Below are 18,718 nucleotides of genomic sequence, written 5' to 3' on the forward strand. Positions count from 1 at the left end.
CCATTCTAACAGGTGTGAGGTGGTATCTCATTGTAGTTTTGATTCGCATTTCTCTAATTGCAAGTGAGGTTGAACATCTTTTCATATATTTATTGACTGTGTCTTCTTGGAAGAGGTGTACATCAGCCCTCTTTTTTGATTGAGTTGTTTGTTTGGTGTTGATTTGTATGAGTTCTTTATATATTTTGGAAATTAAACTTTTGTTGGAGCAACTGTTTGCAAATATCTCTATCTGGTTAATTGCTTCTTTATTTTGTTTTCAGTTTCTTTTGCTATGCAAAAGCTTTTTAGTTTGATATAGTCCCATTCATTTATTTTTGCCTTTACTTCCCTTGCCTTTGGAGTTAAGTTCATAAAATGTTCTCTACAACCAAGGTCCATAAATTTGGTACCTATAGTTTCTTCTGTGTAACTTATTGTTCAGGTCTTATATTTAGGTCTTTGATCAATTTTGAATTAATTTTTATACATGGGGACAAACTATATTCTAGTTTCATTCATTTGCATGTGGCCTTCTAGTTTTCCCAACACCAATTATTAAAGAGACTATTTTTATTCCATGTGTATTTCTGGCTACTTTGTTGAAAATTATAAAAAATGAAGTTGCATATATAGTGTAGTTTTTTTTTCCTTTTGTGTGCATATCATCTTCATCTTCCTATACCAGTTCATACCTTTTATGTCATCACAAAGTATCTCTGTTTATACTGTAAGTTTTTGGTGATCTTAATCTTAGTGTTGTGACCTTATGTTCTTTGTTTCAGGTAGAATAACCCCCTTGAGTATTTCCTGCAGTGGAGGTTTTCTGATGTTAAAATCCTTCAGATTCTGTATGTCTGGGGACATCTTTATTTCTCCTTCATATCTATATTTATAATAGGGTAATATGCAAATTATTCAGGATGCCATCACTGTAACAACCAACTGATTGCGGGAGAATGAAAAGAGAGAAGGCAGAAGGGAGAGGTGATAAGGCCAACGTCATGGGAGAAGGCAGAAGGGAGGTGAGAAGGCTGTGCACGCGAAGGCAGAGGAAGACGGTGAGAAGGCCAGTGTCGCAGGAGAAGGCAGAAGGGATAAGGTGGCAGTTAGTTTGTTAGGGGGATTAAGCCAGAGGGGAGAGCAGATAGGCAGTTAGGGCAATCAAGTCAGGAGGGGAGAGCAGATAGGCAATTAGGGTGATCAGGCCAGGAGGGGAGAGCAGTTAGGGGGATCAGGCAGGTGAGCGGTTAGGAGCCAGTGATTCTGGATAGCAAGATGGATCCCAGATTGGAGAGGGTGCAGGCCGGGCTGAGCACCTTTTCCCCCCCACCCATCCCCTCCCCTCATTGCATGAATTTTATGCACTGGGCTTCTAGTATAAAGAATAATTTTGCTGGGCATATTATTTATGGCTGATAATTTCTCTTTCACAGTGGTTAGCACACATCATATCAAGCAATTGAACTCCTGGTCTCCCAGTCGAATTCCCAAGGGGACAATTTTAATATTAGCCTTTTATATATATAGATAGATGTTAACAGCTGTGATTATTTATTGAATGTGCACTAGATTCAGGCAGTATGCCTGACACTGTATTTATTTATTTATCTATTTATTTATCTATTTATTTTTTCTTTTTTTCCCAATTTTTATCTTTTTAAAATTTATTAAGATATATGTGTACATACCTTTGACACTTTAATTATATTATTTTATTTAATCTTTGAGATTTTATAGGTGATTGACATGAAACTCAGAGAGGTTAGTATGGCAGAATCTGAAGTTGAATAATCTAGATACCCAAACCAAATCTCTCCAGGATAAGCAACAGGGTCTAGAACTATATTCTTTGAAGCACTGGTAAGAATTTAGTAGGAAGCAAAATGTGGCAATCGTGGAATAGAAGAACTCATTCATTTGTTCAGTAAATAATTACTGAATGCCAACTATAAGTCAGGCATTATTTTAGGTGGTAGGGAAACAACAGGGAATAAATACTAAATTTAAGTTTGCACATTATTGCTATTCTTGTACTTAATTGGGGGGAAATGATATTCAAATGCAATATGGCTTATTAAAACAATACCTTCCTTAGAGTAAACTGACATAAATTTGTGTATTATTTTTCTTATTAAATTTTCATTATTTTAAAAATACTTGGCTAGGTGCTACTATATAAAGATCACTGAGACCTAACCCCTAATATCATGAGCTTATTGAACAGTAGGAAAATCAGTAAACGGTAGAAAGTTTAAATGAGTTACTGGAGGAGGAGGGCCTAGGAACTTAAATATTAAATATAAAATTATGTCTACCAAAGTCCAACACACTTACAATCTTTAGAATTGGAAGTCACTTGTAAGCTGGATATCATCTGTATTGAATTTCTTAATTTATTTTATCAGTAAGCAAAACTTAATGCCAAGCAAGAAGATACTCTTATTTCTCTTTAATTAGACTAAAAGTGGCAAATTTGAAGGATTTGACTTCTTGCCCAAAGAAGAAAGGAATAAAAATAGAGAACAGACTCTACACTAAGAAAAAACACACAACAAGTCTGCTAAATATATTCCTTGAATGCTCTTCATCCCCTCACCTATGCAACCATTAAATCAGTAAGTTAGGTCTATCAATGCTGTCTCCTCTTCTAGACAGTGAAATGCCTTATAGCAAAACCAGTGTATCTTTCTGCAATAGTACACAGGTACATTGCAAATAGTGGAAGATCATTAATGTTCTACTCCAAATTAGTAGCCAATCTATAGCTCTAGATTCATGTGGTTGGTAGTCAGTCCTTACCTCCCACTACCTCACAGAATGAAACATTTCAAGAGAAAAATATGACCAAGGCTAGCAATGTCAACAAGTACATTCATAAGCAGGATCCATCCCAATGACAGGATGGAATATTTAAATACCTTATATATTATGCAATCATGCATTAAGGACGTTAATAAAAGGTGGAATTTTTCTATACATGAGAAATAGTGTTATTCTTTTCTTAACAAACCTGTTTCAAGTGCCTCTTCAGTAGCTGCCTTAACAGCAAAAATATTAAGTCTCTTTCCCTTAAATATACTTTTCCTAAAATTAAAGAAGAAAAAATAATTTATTCAATGAGTACTTTTATACACTGCCAATGAAAACTGTTTATGAGAGAAAAATTTTATATAAAGTATTCAATATAGATATAAAAATAATTCCACTGATGACACCAGACATTTTAACTACGGTAAATTGCCATATCTTTAAGACTGGTAACTAAAAACAGGAACCGATGAACTTGAATTTTTACATCATAATACAACAAAACAGTTAAAAGCCTAATTTCCAAAATACCTCATTGGAAAGATTAACCTAATTTGCCATAATTTTTATTTGGTCCATTTCATATTAATGTTTTAAAAAACTCAATGCTGTGGGAAACTACCAAAATACGCAAAATTAGAACTGAATCTAGAACTTCTGGTCAAGATGTCAAAGTAGGTTAACTCTGTGTTCACTTCCTCCTAAGACCATATCAAAATTACAACTAAGAAAAAAATGTACAACTAAGAAACATCAGAAGACTAACAAAACAGAACTCCCATCATTAAGAATAAAAAGGAGCAGCCTCCATGATCCTGGCAGAAGGAGTAGCGATTTGAAAGGACTGGTTCCAAACTCACATGTGTTGGTTATGAATCGGGAGGATAGCTCTGATGTAGAGGTCCCCCCTGCGGGTGAGGAGTCCCAGCCCAATACCAAACACCCAACCTAGACCATCAGTGGCAGGAACAGGAGTCCCCACAACATCTGGCTGTGAAAATTAGCTTGGATTCTGCCTGGGTGAGGGAGGTCTGCTGGAGTTCCACGCTTTCCTCTTAAAGGGCTTATTCACTAAGGGACTCACTGACTTTGAACTCCAACACTGGGGTAGTAGCTCAAAGCACCGGGGACAAACAGGGAAGAACTGAATTGTCTGACTTCAGGGTGTCTGGCTTCAGGGTGTAGGTTGGAGAAGCAGTTCTCTCCACTACTAAAAGTGCTGGCAGGTGCCATTGTCCCCCCGACCCCCTAACCAGCCTGCTAGTGCAAAATCTGAGTCTGCATCAAACTTGTTCACCTTGGAAATTCCCTGAGAACCCACCCCACATAACTTGTGCACATGGCAGAACCTTTCAGTGGCTATTATTCACAAGTGGCTGGCCTCAGCCCTCAATGTAGACTTCCCTAAAATCTCTGAAAGGTTCCAAATAACCTCAAACAAGAAGTGGCCAGCCTTAGCATGCCCTATACCTCTTGGTAAGTGAAACTGTTAATACTGATCGCTACCACCCAACACTAGTGGCAGCTGGTTTCTTGCACTGACTTGCAGCCTAGCCTCTCTCAGGCACCACCAAATTCAGCAGAGGCAGTTACCAAACACTCACTTTGTAGGTCCAACCAAGTGGCTTCAGGGTTGGGCACAAGTAGCAGCTGACTTAGGCCTGTATTGATACCCTTTCCTCTCCCAAGAGACCCCAGAACCAACATACCAATAAGCCAGCTTCAGACCACACCAGGGCACCACCCAATCAGTTCCATAAATGACAAGCCAGGCACCAGAGCCCTGCTACAGCAAATCCCACTCTGTGGTGTCAGCCTCCAAACAACAGCTCGTCTGCTGTATTCATGGCCAATCCTTACAACCAGTCAGTCTGAAGGTCAATCCCACCCACTCACTGATGTAGCAATAGCAATCAAGACTTAACCACAACAAGAAGGTAAACACAACCCACACAATGAGCATTTCTGGAATACCTGGCTCAACCTCAAGTCAGGTGAACAGGATGATGGATTAAAGTAACTCACAGTAGAGGGAATGATTCAGCAAAGTATGGAATTTTAAAAGCACAATGTATTAAAGAGGAAGGGAACAGACAATTTGCTGTGCAACTACTAAATATGGTTTATACATGTTTCTTTCCCATTATTCAAGAAAGACATTAAGCCAGGCTTCACTTTCAGCGTTTTATAGATGGGGAGACAGACCAATCTCCCCAGGCACAGAATCAGTCAGTGGCACTGAGGCGGGCTAGTGCGACTCTAAAGCCAATGCTCTGTGGCTCACACCGCCCTGTCTCTAACTGAGAAAACCAGAACAGCCTGACTCTCTGTCTGTCCCAAGTCAGAGCAGGGTGAACACCTTGGTATCCCACCACTGCTTCTCTTTTTCTAGAGTTCTTTTTTTTTTTTTTTTTAATATATATTTTATTGATATTTTACAGAGAGAAAGGGAGAGAGATAGAGAGCTAGAAACGTCGATGAGAGAGAAACATCGACCAGCTGCCTCTTGCACACCCCCTACTGGGGATGTGCCCGCAACCAATGTACATGCCCTTGACCGGAATTGAACCCGGGACCTTTCAGTCTGCGGACCGACGCTCTACCGCTGAGCCAAACTGGTTTTGGCTCTAGAGTTCTTTTTTTAAACACAGTCATTATATGCACATAAATCCCTTTCCTACTTTTTTTTTAGCTTTTCTCTTGTTGCCTTCTAATTTTTAATGGTAGCTAATATCATTAAAAATCAAACAATAGTATAGCATTCTGATGTAGTGGCATGGAATTATCTCAAAGACTGATTCAAAGAAGATTCAATTTAAATATTCTTGAGGAATCTTAAGTAAAACTCTAATACACATCCTACTTTATTCAATAATATATCATAGCTATAAAATCACTTTAAATCAGTAATTCAAATAATCTTCCAAAGTCACTGTAACCTCTTGAACTTATTTTGTTAACTGCTGACTATCTTTTCCAATCTTCCAAGTTAGTAATTTACTAGTAACACTTGGAAGGAACTAACTCAAGTTGCAGAGATTGTACTTAAAATCCATAAAATAAGTATCAAAAACATTCCATTTGTGAGCCCATCTGCTATAAAGTTGAGTTAGTTTTTGTCAGATCATGATAAATATATGTATTCTCCCTCCCCAACTATCACTTTATGGGCTTGTGAGAGAAAGAAAACAGAAACTTTATGTAAATACAGATAGCCTTCTGTAACAAAATATGTAAGGCAAGGCTTAGCATCTCTAAGAACTGCAAATTGCTAAATTCAAATTATCACAAGTAACCTACCCTTTTAAGGTATTATAGGATCATCCTTTCTTTGATGGTAAGTTAATTCTCTAAGGTAGGGGTGTCGAACTCAATCAGAGAAGGGGCCAAAATCTAAAATCCAGCCTAAATCGCGGGCCGAATGGTTTACTGAACAGTCATAAACTGTCATTGTGATGGAAACGCAGCGGAGTGCAGTGATGACAGAGCGGTGCGGGCCACATTGCAAGGCCTGGCGGGACGGATTTGGCCCGCGGGCCTTGTGTTTGACACATGTGCTCTAAGGTATGAAAAAAGATTATTATATAGAGATAAAAGGGGTATATGAACGTACATTATTACGACATATGTCAGAATGAAAAATGTTTCTCTCAAAATGTTTATTTGTTCATAATATAGTCAGCTCTATTTACTCTAAATCAGGAGACCTCTCTATTCCCCAGGTGTAAGGCAGAGCCCATTTTAATTTATGGTAAAGAAAAGTTTAGGCATGTTAAACTCAAAAGATTTTTCCCTTACCCTGGCTGGGTACACAATTCTGCAGGTGTAATCCCTCAGTCAGGGCACATAAAGGAATCAACCAATGAAGCATAAATAAATGAAACAACAAATCAATGTTTCTCTCTCTATAAAATCAATCAATGAATTTTAAAAAGGGTGTTTTTTGTGTGTTTTTTTTAACTTTCCCTCTCTAGGAAATGGTACATGGAGTGTAAGGAGACAGATATAAATACATTCATAATGTTCAGATTCTATTAACAATAATATGCACAGCAATAAAGTAAAACTACAGAGAAACAAACAAAACCAGATAGACTGCAAAGTTTCAATACCTTTTGATAAGATCGACGGTCTTCTCCTGGCCAACATAATTGTCAGATCCTTCATCAAACTGAATCTGATGAACTGGCCTTGTACTAGCTCTAGCTGTGGCAGATTTGACAACTTTCATGTCTGATATTATATTACTGAAACTGAAATAAGAAAAATCAACTGTATTACAAATTTGATCTATTGAAAAACATAAAACATGACTCATAGCATTTAATTTTATTTCACTCCTATGCAGTAATACAACATAATTTACATTTAAATAAAAGATTATGTTACATATTAACATTCACAATCCACAAACCACTAAGATTTGTTTCCTTCTGTGTTTTAAAGATGTCAAAGTGGGAGGAAATGGAGACATCTGTAATAGTGTAGACAATAAAAAAGAAAGAAAAAAGAAGATGATACTCTTCAGATGTGTTCATTTAAAATTTAAATTAAAAGTGTCACTTATTGCCTGGCTGCCTTGGCTCAGTGGTTGAGCATCGACCTATGAACCAGGAGGTCACGGTTTGATTCCCAGTCAGGGCACATGCCTGGGTTGCAGGCTTGATCCCTGGTGTACGGCGTGCAGGAGGGAGCTGATCAATGATTCTCATCATCGATGTTTCTATCTTCCTCTCCCTCTCCCTTCCTCTCTGAAATCAATAAAAATATATTTTAAAAATAAAAAAATAAAAGTGTCATCTTTTATTTTTAATGTAAAATTATTAAGCATCTAGAGCAGTTATTAAAATTTAGCCATATTTATTGCCTTGTATTTGTTCAAATACAAATAAATGAGTGATCTGACAGTCCAGTCATCTGTATTTTTTTTTAACTTCCTGAGAGAAATCTTACAACATGCCTATTGAGAACTACTGATTTAGATTGCTCTCCAAAACAAAGCAGTGCTACTCCTGACTACATTTCATCAGCAAGTGGTATAACTTGGTATAAAGTAATGAGAAATGAGAGAAGTGGAAAGATGTCAGCTAAACCTTCATAAGAGGGAAAAAGAGAATGGGTCTGAAGATGATCATATTGTTCATAACACCAGAAAATTATTTAATGGGAAAAAATTAATCTCAGAGAAACCGCCTTATTCTTTATTTATTTTTAGTAACATCGCTGAATTTATCATTTCTTTTCAAGGGACAAGAAATTGTGTAACTTCTGAAAATAAAAGTTTAATCACTTAATTGTTCTTTTAAAAACTAATTTTACTTAGGACATCAGTTGTTTTTTAAAACAACTATTCCATTTATGAGGCATATATTACATATAAATGAATATATTATGTATATTACTCATTAGTTAAATGAAAATAGCGGATTTTGAGATACCAGTATTACTATTTGACATGCTATTTGATTCACTAACCTAATTTTACGTCTTTCTCCATTTTTCTGTGCCCTTGAGTCTTCCTCATGCTGCTGGAGCTGCCTGAGCAGATCTGACTTGGTTTTCTGCTTGTCAAAAGGGAGAGAATCTGCAACAGCAGATGCGGCAGCCACCAACTCAGGACTCAGTGCCTCACTTCTGAAAAAGAAAATGAAAAACAAATGAAAAAGAAAAAGAAGAGGCATTATTTATCATGCCACTAGTTTAGTGGAAAGTAAAATGACTTTTTAAGAGAAAATGTTTTTTGTTTTTTGTTGTTCAAAAAAGAATCAATCAGTCCAAGCCGGTGTGGCTCATCTGTCAAAAGATTGCTGGTTTAATTCCCAGTTAGGGCATATGCCTATGTTGAGGTTTGGTCCCTGGTCATGTACGGGAGGCAAGTGATCAACGTTTCTCTCTCACACTGATGTCTCATTCTCTCTCTCCCCCTTTCCTTTCCTCTCTCTAAAATCAATAAAGACATATAAAAGTATCATTCAGTTTCTGACAAAAATCAAGAATTCTTAAATATTAGGTATCAGTTTTATATAAACTTAAAATTTTTATTGAATTTTTAGACAGAGATGAAGGGAGAGGGATAAATAAAAACACCAATGAGAGAGAAGCATAGATAGGGTGCCTTCTGTATACACCTTCTACTGGGAATTGAGCCCAAAACCTGGTCATGTGCCCTGACAGGGAATCAAACTTTTGACTTCTTGGTGCATGGAGTTATGCTCAACAGAGCCACACCAGCTGAGCAGTGATGAGAACTTTAAAAAAATATCTTTTAACAATCTATTCTATCCTATAATTCACACTATTTCATGAATACATACTTTTTCACTTTATACCCTTCTTGCTTCTGAACTTTAAAATGCACTGTGTGATAATTTCAGAAAAGGAACCCTGAGGAAGTGAACAATACTATTTAGTGGACACGTAAATTGTCATAACTTTTTTCAGGCAATTTAGTGAGATATATCATAAACCTAAAAAAATATATAAATGTTTTGACCTGGCAATTCCACTTCTGGGAATATTTATCTACAGAAAGCATATATGGGATTTGAGGGATAACTGTACACTCCAAACTCAAGACCTGAGAAATTACATCGGCTCTGCCTGAAAGGCAAACCATCTCTCAGCTATAAATTCGGAGATATTTCTCATTCTAATTCCCTCCAGACAGAACAATGCTAAAATTTAGAAATGGATCTAAGATGGCTGCGCACAGGTGAACACCTAGCCGCAGCCACACACAACAATTTCAATAAAATACAACTAAAATATAAAACGGACATTGCCCAGAACTACAGGAAGGTTGACTGACTGGAAATTCTACAGCGAGAAGCAAGGAGAAAACCAGAAGGAGGCTCGGAGGAGCTGGAAAAGCCCAAGGTACGGAGACGGGGCGAGCGGAGAGTACGGAGCCAGAGAGCAGGGAGGCGGAGTGCCTGGCGGGCGTTCCCAAGCGGAAAGAAGATAAAACTTCGACTGTGCTGGGCCCCCGACTGCTCTGAACCCCAGTTCTAGGCCAGAACCCGGGGACTCAAGCTCAGCCATAGGGAGCCGGGCTGTAAGGCGGGACCCCGGGGAGAGGCGAAAGGAGGTCCCGGCGGTGCGCACACTGCGCACAGAGAAGGGACGGTCGGCTGTGCCGCAGGATTGCCCTGACGGGAAGGAGACTGGGGCTCCAGACTGCTCTGAAAGCCACCTCCAACTCCACTTCCAACTGAACTGAACCCCAATACCGGGCTCATTGCGGGAGAGCATAGAGCGTTTGGCAGCAGGCGAAAATTGAGGGCACCTTTCTCTCAGAGGCGCCCGGCAGCGAGCACTGAAGGACCCACATAGAGCGGGGCTGAGGGAAGCCAAAGCTGCAGGCTCCACCCTGAAACCCCGCCCCATCTGTAACTGCGAAATGCGACAACCAAATAGATCACAAACGAAAGAAATGGAGGACAAAAAGCGTCTGGATATAGAGTTCAAATCCACGCTTATAAGGTTTTTCAAGAATTTCCTAGAAAAGATGGATAAGACCTATGAGGATATAAAAAGAGATCAACTAGAATTAATAAGGAGTCATCAAGAAATGATAAGGGATCAACAAGAAATAAAGAATACATTGTCTGAAATAAAAAATATTTTACAGAGTCCTAAAAACAGAAGGGAAGATCGCAAAAATCAAGTCAAAGATTTGGAACATAAAGAGCCAGAAGACACTCCTCCGCAGACGCAAGAAGGCCAGAGAATCCAGAAAGTTGAAGATAATGTAAGAAACCTCTGGGACAACTTCAAGCGAACCAACATCAGAATTATGGGGGTCCCAGAAGATGAGAGAGAGCAAGATATCAAAAACATACTGAAAGAAATAGTGACAGAAAACTTTCCCCACCTGGTGAAAGAATTAGACTTACAAGTCCAGGAAGCGCACAGAACTCCAAACAAAAGGAATCCAAAGAAGACCACACCAAGACACGTCATAATTAAAATTCCAAGAGCAAAAGACAAAGAGAGAATATTAAAAGAAGGAAGAGCAAAGAAGGTAGTTACCTATAAAGGAGCACCTATATGATTGTCACCTGATTTCTCAACAGAAACCATGCAGGCCAGAAAGGAATGGCAAGAAATATTCAAGGTGATGAATAGTAAGAACCTACAGCCAAAGATAATCTATCCAACAAAGCTATCACTCAGAATCGAAGGCCAGATAAAGAGTTTCACTAATAAAAAAAAGCTAAAGGAGTTCATCAACACCAAACCAGAATTATATGAATTGCTGAAGGGGGTTCTTTCAGAAGAGAAAGTAAACAAAGATAAAAATTATGAACAACAAATACGTAACTATCAACAAGTGAATCTAAAAACCAAGGAAATTAAAAAAAAAATCTGATGAACAATAGTAATTGTTGAATATAATAGAATCAGAGGTATGGAAGGGGAGTGAACTGACGAGTCTTGGGGAAAAGGGGGGAGGGGGGTGTGGGAAGCGACTGAACATAAACTGTGCACCTATGGATGAGGACAATGGGGAGTGGGGAAAGGGCAGAGGGTGGGGTGGGAACCTGGTGGAGGAGAGCAATGGTGGTGGTGGGGGGGTGGGAAGGAACATCTGTAATAATATGAACAATAAAAACTTATTTTAAAAAAATAAAAATAAAAAAATAAAATAAAATTTAGAAATGGCTTCTGAACAGAGATCAAAACCAGGGCAGTGTCAAGAAGACATGGTGTAGGTGTAAAGATGGCCATGGCTATAAACCCTTTGTTAAGATCTTAGAAAGATTTAAATTAGTACCTCAAAGAGCCTTTCAGAAAGATTTAAATTAGTACCTCAAAGAGCCTTTCAAACAAGCAACAGGACTTCTAAGAAACTTAAGGGTGTGGTCCACAGCCTTTATGGAGCTCAGGTAGAAGAGGACCTTAGTTCCCAAACTGTGCCCTAAGGCATCCTGGAGCACAACAGGGAAATACAGCCTCTGTCACTGACCTTGTGAATACTAACTCAAGGCAGTACACACTTTTAATGTTACACTACTCCATTTGGTTTTCTGGCAATTGCTATGATAAAAAGCAAGTACTCTTAAAAAATCAATGCAGCATAGGAAATGAGTGTGGTATCCAATACTTGTCTTTTTAATTTTTATTTGTTTTAGAGAGAGAGGAAGGGGGGAGGCAGAGAAAAATCAATTTTGTTATTCCATTTATTTATGCATTCATTGGTTGATTTTTGTATGTACCCTGACCAGGGATCAAGCCCGCAACCTTGGTGTATTGGGATGATGCTCTAACCAATTGAGTTACCCAATCTGTTTCTAAGGCTAGGTAATAAAAACAATATAAATTTTTCCTGTCTCCCTTTCTCTTGGGCATGCCATGGGAAGCCAGTTACCATGCAGTAATAAAGTCTAAGCCACATACAGAGGCCACTCGTAGGTGTTTCTGCTAACAATCCCAGTCCAGGTCTCAGCTGATAGCTAGCATCAACTGCCAGACCTATGAGTCAGTTAATTTCAGATGATTCCAGCTCCTGGACTTCCAAATCTTCCAACGGAGGCCCTAGATATCATGCAGCAGAGATTTACCCTTTGCTTTGTTCAAACTGCTGACCAACAGAATCTATACGCATAAAAAATGATTTTTTATGCCACTAAATTCTTCGGTAATTGTTATATAATAGTAACTATGCCAATGGTGTTCAATATATGATACAAATAAACTTTTAAAAGCAGGCCTTGGCCCTAGCCAGTTTGGCTTAGTTGAAAGAATCCCAGGTTCAATTCTGGTCAAAGGCACGTACCTAGGTGGCCCGAGCAGGAGGCAATCAATTGATGTGTCTCTCTCACATAAATTTTTCTATCTTCTCCTTCCCTCTACTCTCTCTAAAAATCCCTCGCAGCCCTAACTTTGTCCAGAAGGTCCTCTGAAAGGACATCTGGTCTAATTAGCATGTTATGCTTTTATTAGTATAGATTTGTGTGTGCTTTATCTATTTTATATACATATACATTTATTTTGTTTCTAAGAGGAGGAGGAAGAGGAGGAGGGCCCTGTTAGGTCTGATCAAATCATTGAATCGACAGCCCCTCCCCTGGGAATTGACCTTTAGACCACTTCACAAGAGACATTCCCTTTCGCTTAGACCTCATTCCATTGGCTAAGAACATTATCTTTCCCCTCCAGACCTTCCCAGGACCAACCAGGGAATTCCCCACCCAGAAAAAACCCACATCGAGCCCTTTAAAATCTCTGACTCCCCATTCCTGGGTGCTAGCACCATTTGGGGGCTCAGTTCTCCATATCACCTAATAAATTTATAATGCTACCACTTTTGGCCTCGTGTATTCCTTCATACCTAATATGGTCACTCACTGAATCAGCTTACTCTCTTCCATGCAATTATACTTTCCAGAGACATTTTTAATTTAATGTAGAAAATAAGAGATTCCATAAAAGTTCTGAAAATAATGAAAAATTAAAGCATTCTGGGAAATAGGAGTCTACCTTACCTATTTATTCTGCTAAGAGAAATCAGTGATGGGGATCTAAAAGTCACATACCTTATTATTAAATCAATGATGTCATTCATGTAAGACATTATCACTACAATAAAATATTGCCATTTTAACTATATCACAAATGCTAAAATATCACTGAACTTATAATTAGTGAAATATAATACTCTTGACAAGCATAAGTAATTGCAGTATTTTGAAGATACCACATAAGCTCGGAGCACTGGAAATTACTAGTCAAAAGAAGTCATATAAAAGTTATAAAAAACATACTAAAATTCCATGCTAGGTAGAATTTTTAAAATGGAAATTTCAAATAAACAAGCCCTTCAGAGACAAGAAGCTACTTTCAAATCAGGATGTAAATGATTTGTTAAGTAACAACTTCAAACGACAATTATATGGCAATTAATAGAGACATATGTAAGAAAATGTGTGAAATTCTCAATTAGATTAACTCCCCCTTCCTCTGTCTAGACCGTATACAGATATTCCCTTCTTATTTATTTAAATAGAGGACAATAACAGCATTTCTCAAGTAATTATTATTTCTCTGTTTATAAACTGATATTTGGCCTCCATTAATTCACTGCTCCCACCTACTCTAATTTAAATTTTAAAAAGTTTTTAAATGTAAAAAGTCTGCCTGGATGTGAAGAGCTACAATTCAAGTCTGGGTCCGATTTATCATTGACCATCTTCCACTAGCCCTGTGGGGGGCAAACTGCGGCTTGTGAGCCACATGCGGCTCTCTGGCCCCTTGAGTGTGGTGGCTCTTCCACAAAATACCACGGCCTGGGCGAGTTATTTTGAAGAAGTGGCACTAGAAGCTTAAGTTTAGAAAATTTGGCTCTCAAAAGAAATTTCATTCGTTGTACTGTTGATATTTGGTTCTGTTGACTAATGAGTTTGCCGACCACTGCACTAACCCTTCCACTTCCCATCACCTGCACTGTCAAAAGTCTCTAAGAGTCCACAAGTTTGCTGCAAGTTTGTCTAGACTTCAGAAAATTCATCAAAAGAACAAGGGACAAAATCCACACAGATAAAGCAGATTACTGAAGTGATTAAATTATGTAAATTGTATATAATTACCTATAATAATGATTGTTTTATTTTGAAAAGCTTCACTTTACAAAAGGCAGATTTCACACACCCAGATTCTAAATGCATTCAGGATAATCTGTGGGCAGATATTTAGTTTGCAGTTTTTCTAAAACAATTTGCATGTCTCTATGTCATAGATTAAGAGTATTTTACATAAATGCAAATCTATTAATCTTTTGTTCCTGGAAACACTGGTAAAAGTAGATCAATAAGCATTATCTGTGCTAAATCTTGGAAGAAAAACAACAAGGCACATGGGATCCTGCTCTAAAGAGGTGTCTGCCCAACAGGGAAGATAAATCAAACAAGTGGAGAATTAAGTAAAAAAGTTCTTTTTTAAAAAATGTTAGTAACAATAGGAAAAAAAGCAGAGAGATCAAAGTTTTAACAGACTAGTATTCAGATGATTCTCAATATATAGAGACTCAGAAAGGAGAAACATGATCAGGGACAGGAGGGTTGGGAAAGCTTCGCAGAGCCACTGCTGAGTGTAGAAGGCAGACACATGCTGACAGGCAAAAAAGAGAATATATTTATCAGTCCCAAACAAAAGTACAGAGGAAGAGGTATTTAGGGGAGAGGAAGCACTCTAATTTGAAGATGGGCTAAAGATTTCTAGAAGAAAAATTGTACTGGAGTTTCAAAAATTAATTACTTTCAAAGAACATTCAAACTGTAAATCATTTACCTCTTTTTTGGGGCATCTTTTGTAGCTTTTTTAAGTCTGCCAGTTGTAGCCTCCAAATTTTTAAGTGGTCTTCTATTGGGTGGCTTTGTGGTTTGTACATTTACGGTGCTTATTTCAACTTTCATGTCCTTAATGATATTTAACAAGTCTTTTTTTGAATTATCCTTTACACTGTTTTGGCTCTCTGTCTGCTTGGAAATCTCCTGGGTTGGAATGGACTTCCCATCTTCTTTGCTACAGTTCACATTGTTAGTGCCAAAATACCTCTGGATATAATTTTTTATCCTGGAAAGATTAAAGAAAAAAAGAAAAGAGAAATACGATGCAAAATAATCAAGCAAAAACTCAAAAAACTGTTTCTGTGTGTTTTTAAATTTTTTAAGCCCTTCCCTTTTCCTTTTTATTTTTTTGAGGTATAATTTTATTTTTTTGACATATAATATCATACTAATTTCAGGTGTACAACATAATGATTCAATCCTATCTAATAAAGATGGAATATGCAAATTGACTGTCACACTGTTAAGATAAGATGGCTGCACCCAGTGGAGGCCAAGTTCCCGTAAGGAGTCTTTTTTTTTTTTTTTTAATATATTTTATTGATTTTCCACAGAGAGTAAGGAAGAGGGATAGAGAGTTAGAAACATCGATGAGAGAGAAACATCAACCAGCTGCCTCCTGCACACCCCCTACCCAGGATGTGCCTGCAACCAATGTACATGCCCCTGACCGGAATCGAACGTGGGACCTGTTAGTCCGCAGACAGACGCTCTATGGCTGAGCCAAACCAGTTCCGGCCCGTAAGGAGTCTTAAGGAGGCTGGCGCTGAGCTGAGGCAGGGGACCTAAGGACACGCTCCTACCCAGTGCCAGGCCAGGCGACCTGAGGCCACGTCCCTGCCATTCAGGGCTTGAAGGGAGACTCAGCCTAAAGAATTGTGATTTAATAGCTTTGGGGAAGGATTTGAGAGTTTGCTTCCTAACAAGTTCCCAAGTGATGCTGATTGTGGCATGAGAGGGCCCATTTGAGTAGCTGTGTCATGTATGTTATTTTAATTCTTAAAATCCAAACAATTTTATTATTCCTACTTTACAGAAGAAACTGCTGCTTAAAGAGGTTAAGTTAATGATTCTTAACCTTTATTGGTCATATGAATCACCTAGAGAGCTCATTTAAAACTTAGATTCCTGAGATTCTTAGTTGGTAAATTTGGAATGGGGTCCAAGGATATGCACTTAACCAAGACCCCAGGTGATTCTGATGCAATTGATCCTAAAGACCCTATATCAGACTCTGGGTTAAATACCATATCAAGTTCTCGAAGCCAGCAAATTGTAGTGCCAGATTAGGGACGCTTTAATGAAAAATAAAATGGGAATTTTTAAAAATGCTAAAACAAACTATTTGAGCTGCTTATAAAAATAAATGTCAGAGGTTAATACATCAGACACTTAATTAAAATGAAACACCTATTACATAACTGCCATCCTCATATTACTCAACTTAGGAAAATGCTCTAATTATTATTTTTCACATTAAAGTTAAATTAAAGGTATAACAGAAAAGTGGTGATCAAGAGAATGAATCTCACATATAACCTGTATATCAATGTTTCCCTCCAATATTTCCATGCTATAGTACTATGGAAAGTATATTTATACCAGGAAAATCAAGTCTAGGTAGAAATTCCATAACACTAAAATAATAAAACTCTAGCTCTAACCTCACACCTGAGTATGTCTCCACTGAGAGCATCTCATCAGCACTTCAAATGCAGCACATCCAGAACCACACTCAAGAACTCCCGATACTGACATCCATGTTTCACATTTCTGTATTGAACGGACCTCTTACCATAAGTAGATATTTTTGTATTCCAAAAACTACGTATGACATATTTTAAAAACTTTCTCAAAGCTGCTCCTCATTTTTCTGTTAACATAAGGCACCCTAATCCTTCAAGGCAACCAGCTGAAATCTTTGCTCTGACTATCCTACCCTTATCATGTCACATCCTATCAATCCTTCCTATGCAATTGTCCTCCTCCGTCCAGCTTCTGCCCCTGCCCACTGCTACCCACAGGCTTTAGCGCTGTCCTCACCACCGCGGCCCCAACCCGTGCTGCATGGAATATATGCAGTATAAGTAAGTTTCCATAATCATGAGAGCTCCCAGAGAAGAAATACCAACACCAAGTATGCCGCAACTCCTTTTCTTGTCTGGCTAATTCCAACCTAAGTCCGCCTTCAGATTATTTCAGATTTCTTTTCCAGAAAGGATACTTTAAAATTCTCCAGCAATGGTTAGGTGTCCCTATTCGCTCACCCAGTAATTATTTATTACATTAATAGAGCATTCTGTGCTACCGGTGCTATCTCAGCTATTTCTGTACTTGGATTTCCTCCTTGCTGTAACTAACTGTAAGCTCCGTGATGGCAGGACCGGCTTATTCGGGCTTCACGTCAGTGCTGGCACACCGTAAGCACTTTCAATAATAAAGTAAAGAATCAATAAGGCCAGGAATGAGACCATCACAGTCTTGGGAGGCAAAACATAAACGTTGCTTCTGGAGCCTGGATAAAACGAGCGGGCAAGCGGCGAGAAGGGAGAGGCGCGGTGTCGCAGAAAGCGCAGGGCGGCAGACCCGGAGCGCAGCGGTGCCGTTCCCCGCGGACACGGTGACCTTGGGCAAGCCCTTTATCTTTCTGGGCCTCCCTTTCCTCAAATTTAAAGCAAACATAAGACTCCTCACTTTTACAGCACAGGCTTCTAAGGTCCCGCGGGCTACAGACCTCAGGAAGCGGGAGAAAGAGAACTGAACGTGATGCGGGGCAGGGGTTTGGCCGGAAGACCCGCGGGGCCCACCGCGCTGCAATGAAGTACCTGCCGGGTCCGCGCGGAGCGCCGCGCCGCACAGCCGCCGCCGCCGCCTCCGGGCCGCCGGGACACAAGGGGAGGCGGGAAAGGGGGCGAAGAGGCAGCGCCGCTGTGACTCTTGGAAACATTGCCCAGAAAATCAACTGAACCGCGAGCCGGAAGAGCGTGTCACCGCCAAGCACGTCCCCCGATCTCTCTTCCGTTCTTCAGCCGGGCGCGTTCCCCGCCCTCAGCGTTCCGGCGGAGCCACGGGGTCGGGTAACTGCGTTCCGGGCCCGCCCTTGGCTCCCGCCTCCCCACGATTCTAGTCGCAGCGGCGAGTGGACATTGGAGTTCCCGGAGGTTCCCGAGGACCGAGGCGGGACCCCGACCGGATAGCCGGGAGAGTGGAGGGAGCCATCTACTGTGCAACGCTGTACAGTAGATGAGGCGGAGAGCTGGCCCTGCTGTGCAGGGTTTAGGGGAGAAGATCCACAGTGTTCATTAAAAGTCTCAAAATGATCCATGGCCACCAAGGAGGTTAAAAATAAAATTACCAATAGGGCATGCTGCCCCATAAATTAGTATTTCCTTTCAGTCTCTATTCTTGAGCTAGAGTGAAAAGATGACATATATTTTTATGTTCCAGAACTGGCTTTAGATTAAGGTGACCAGACGTCCCGCTTTGGGCGGGACAGTCCCGATTTTTAACAATTTGTCCCATCCCGCGGAAAGGAAAATCGGGAATTTTTTTTAAAACGCCGCGGGACGTATAAGTCCAGA

General features: G+C 39.4%; 1 protein-coding gene across 2 annotated transcripts in view; it reads right to left on the bottom strand.

Annotated features, from left to right (window-relative positions):
• The window catches only part of MRPS31 (mitochondrial ribosomal protein S31), a 36,045-nt gene extending 17,849 nt beyond the window's left edge, over positions 1-18,196 (bottom strand). Inside the window, exons 1-5 of one of the 2 annotated variants that reach the window (XM_036457643.2) lie at positions 17,963-18,187; positions 15,079-15,363; positions 8,266-8,424; positions 6,903-7,043; positions 2,993-3,066 (exon numbers count right to left, since the gene is read on the bottom strand). In XM_036457643.2, the coding sequence (XP_036313536.1) occupies positions 2,993-3,066; positions 6,903-7,043; positions 8,266-8,424; positions 15,079-15,363; positions 17,963-18,084 (781 nt within the window). In that variant the 5' untranslated portion in view covers positions 18,085-18,187. Of the gene's footprint in view, positions 1-2,992; positions 3,067-6,902; positions 7,044-8,265; positions 8,425-15,078; positions 15,364-17,962 lie in introns of both variants that reach the window. The other variant, XM_045588631.1, reaches the window with a different exon arrangement.
• Positions 18,197-18,718: the final 522 nt, after the last annotated feature.

This window comes from Pipistrellus kuhlii, unplaced genomic scaffold (genome assembly GCF_014108245.1).
Source record: "Pipistrellus kuhlii isolate mPipKuh1 unplaced genomic scaffold, mPipKuh1.p scaffold_m20_p_3, whole genome shotgun sequence".
In the NCBI taxonomy this organism is placed as follows: domain Eukaryota; kingdom Metazoa; phylum Chordata; class Mammalia; order Chiroptera; family Vespertilionidae; genus Pipistrellus; species Pipistrellus kuhlii.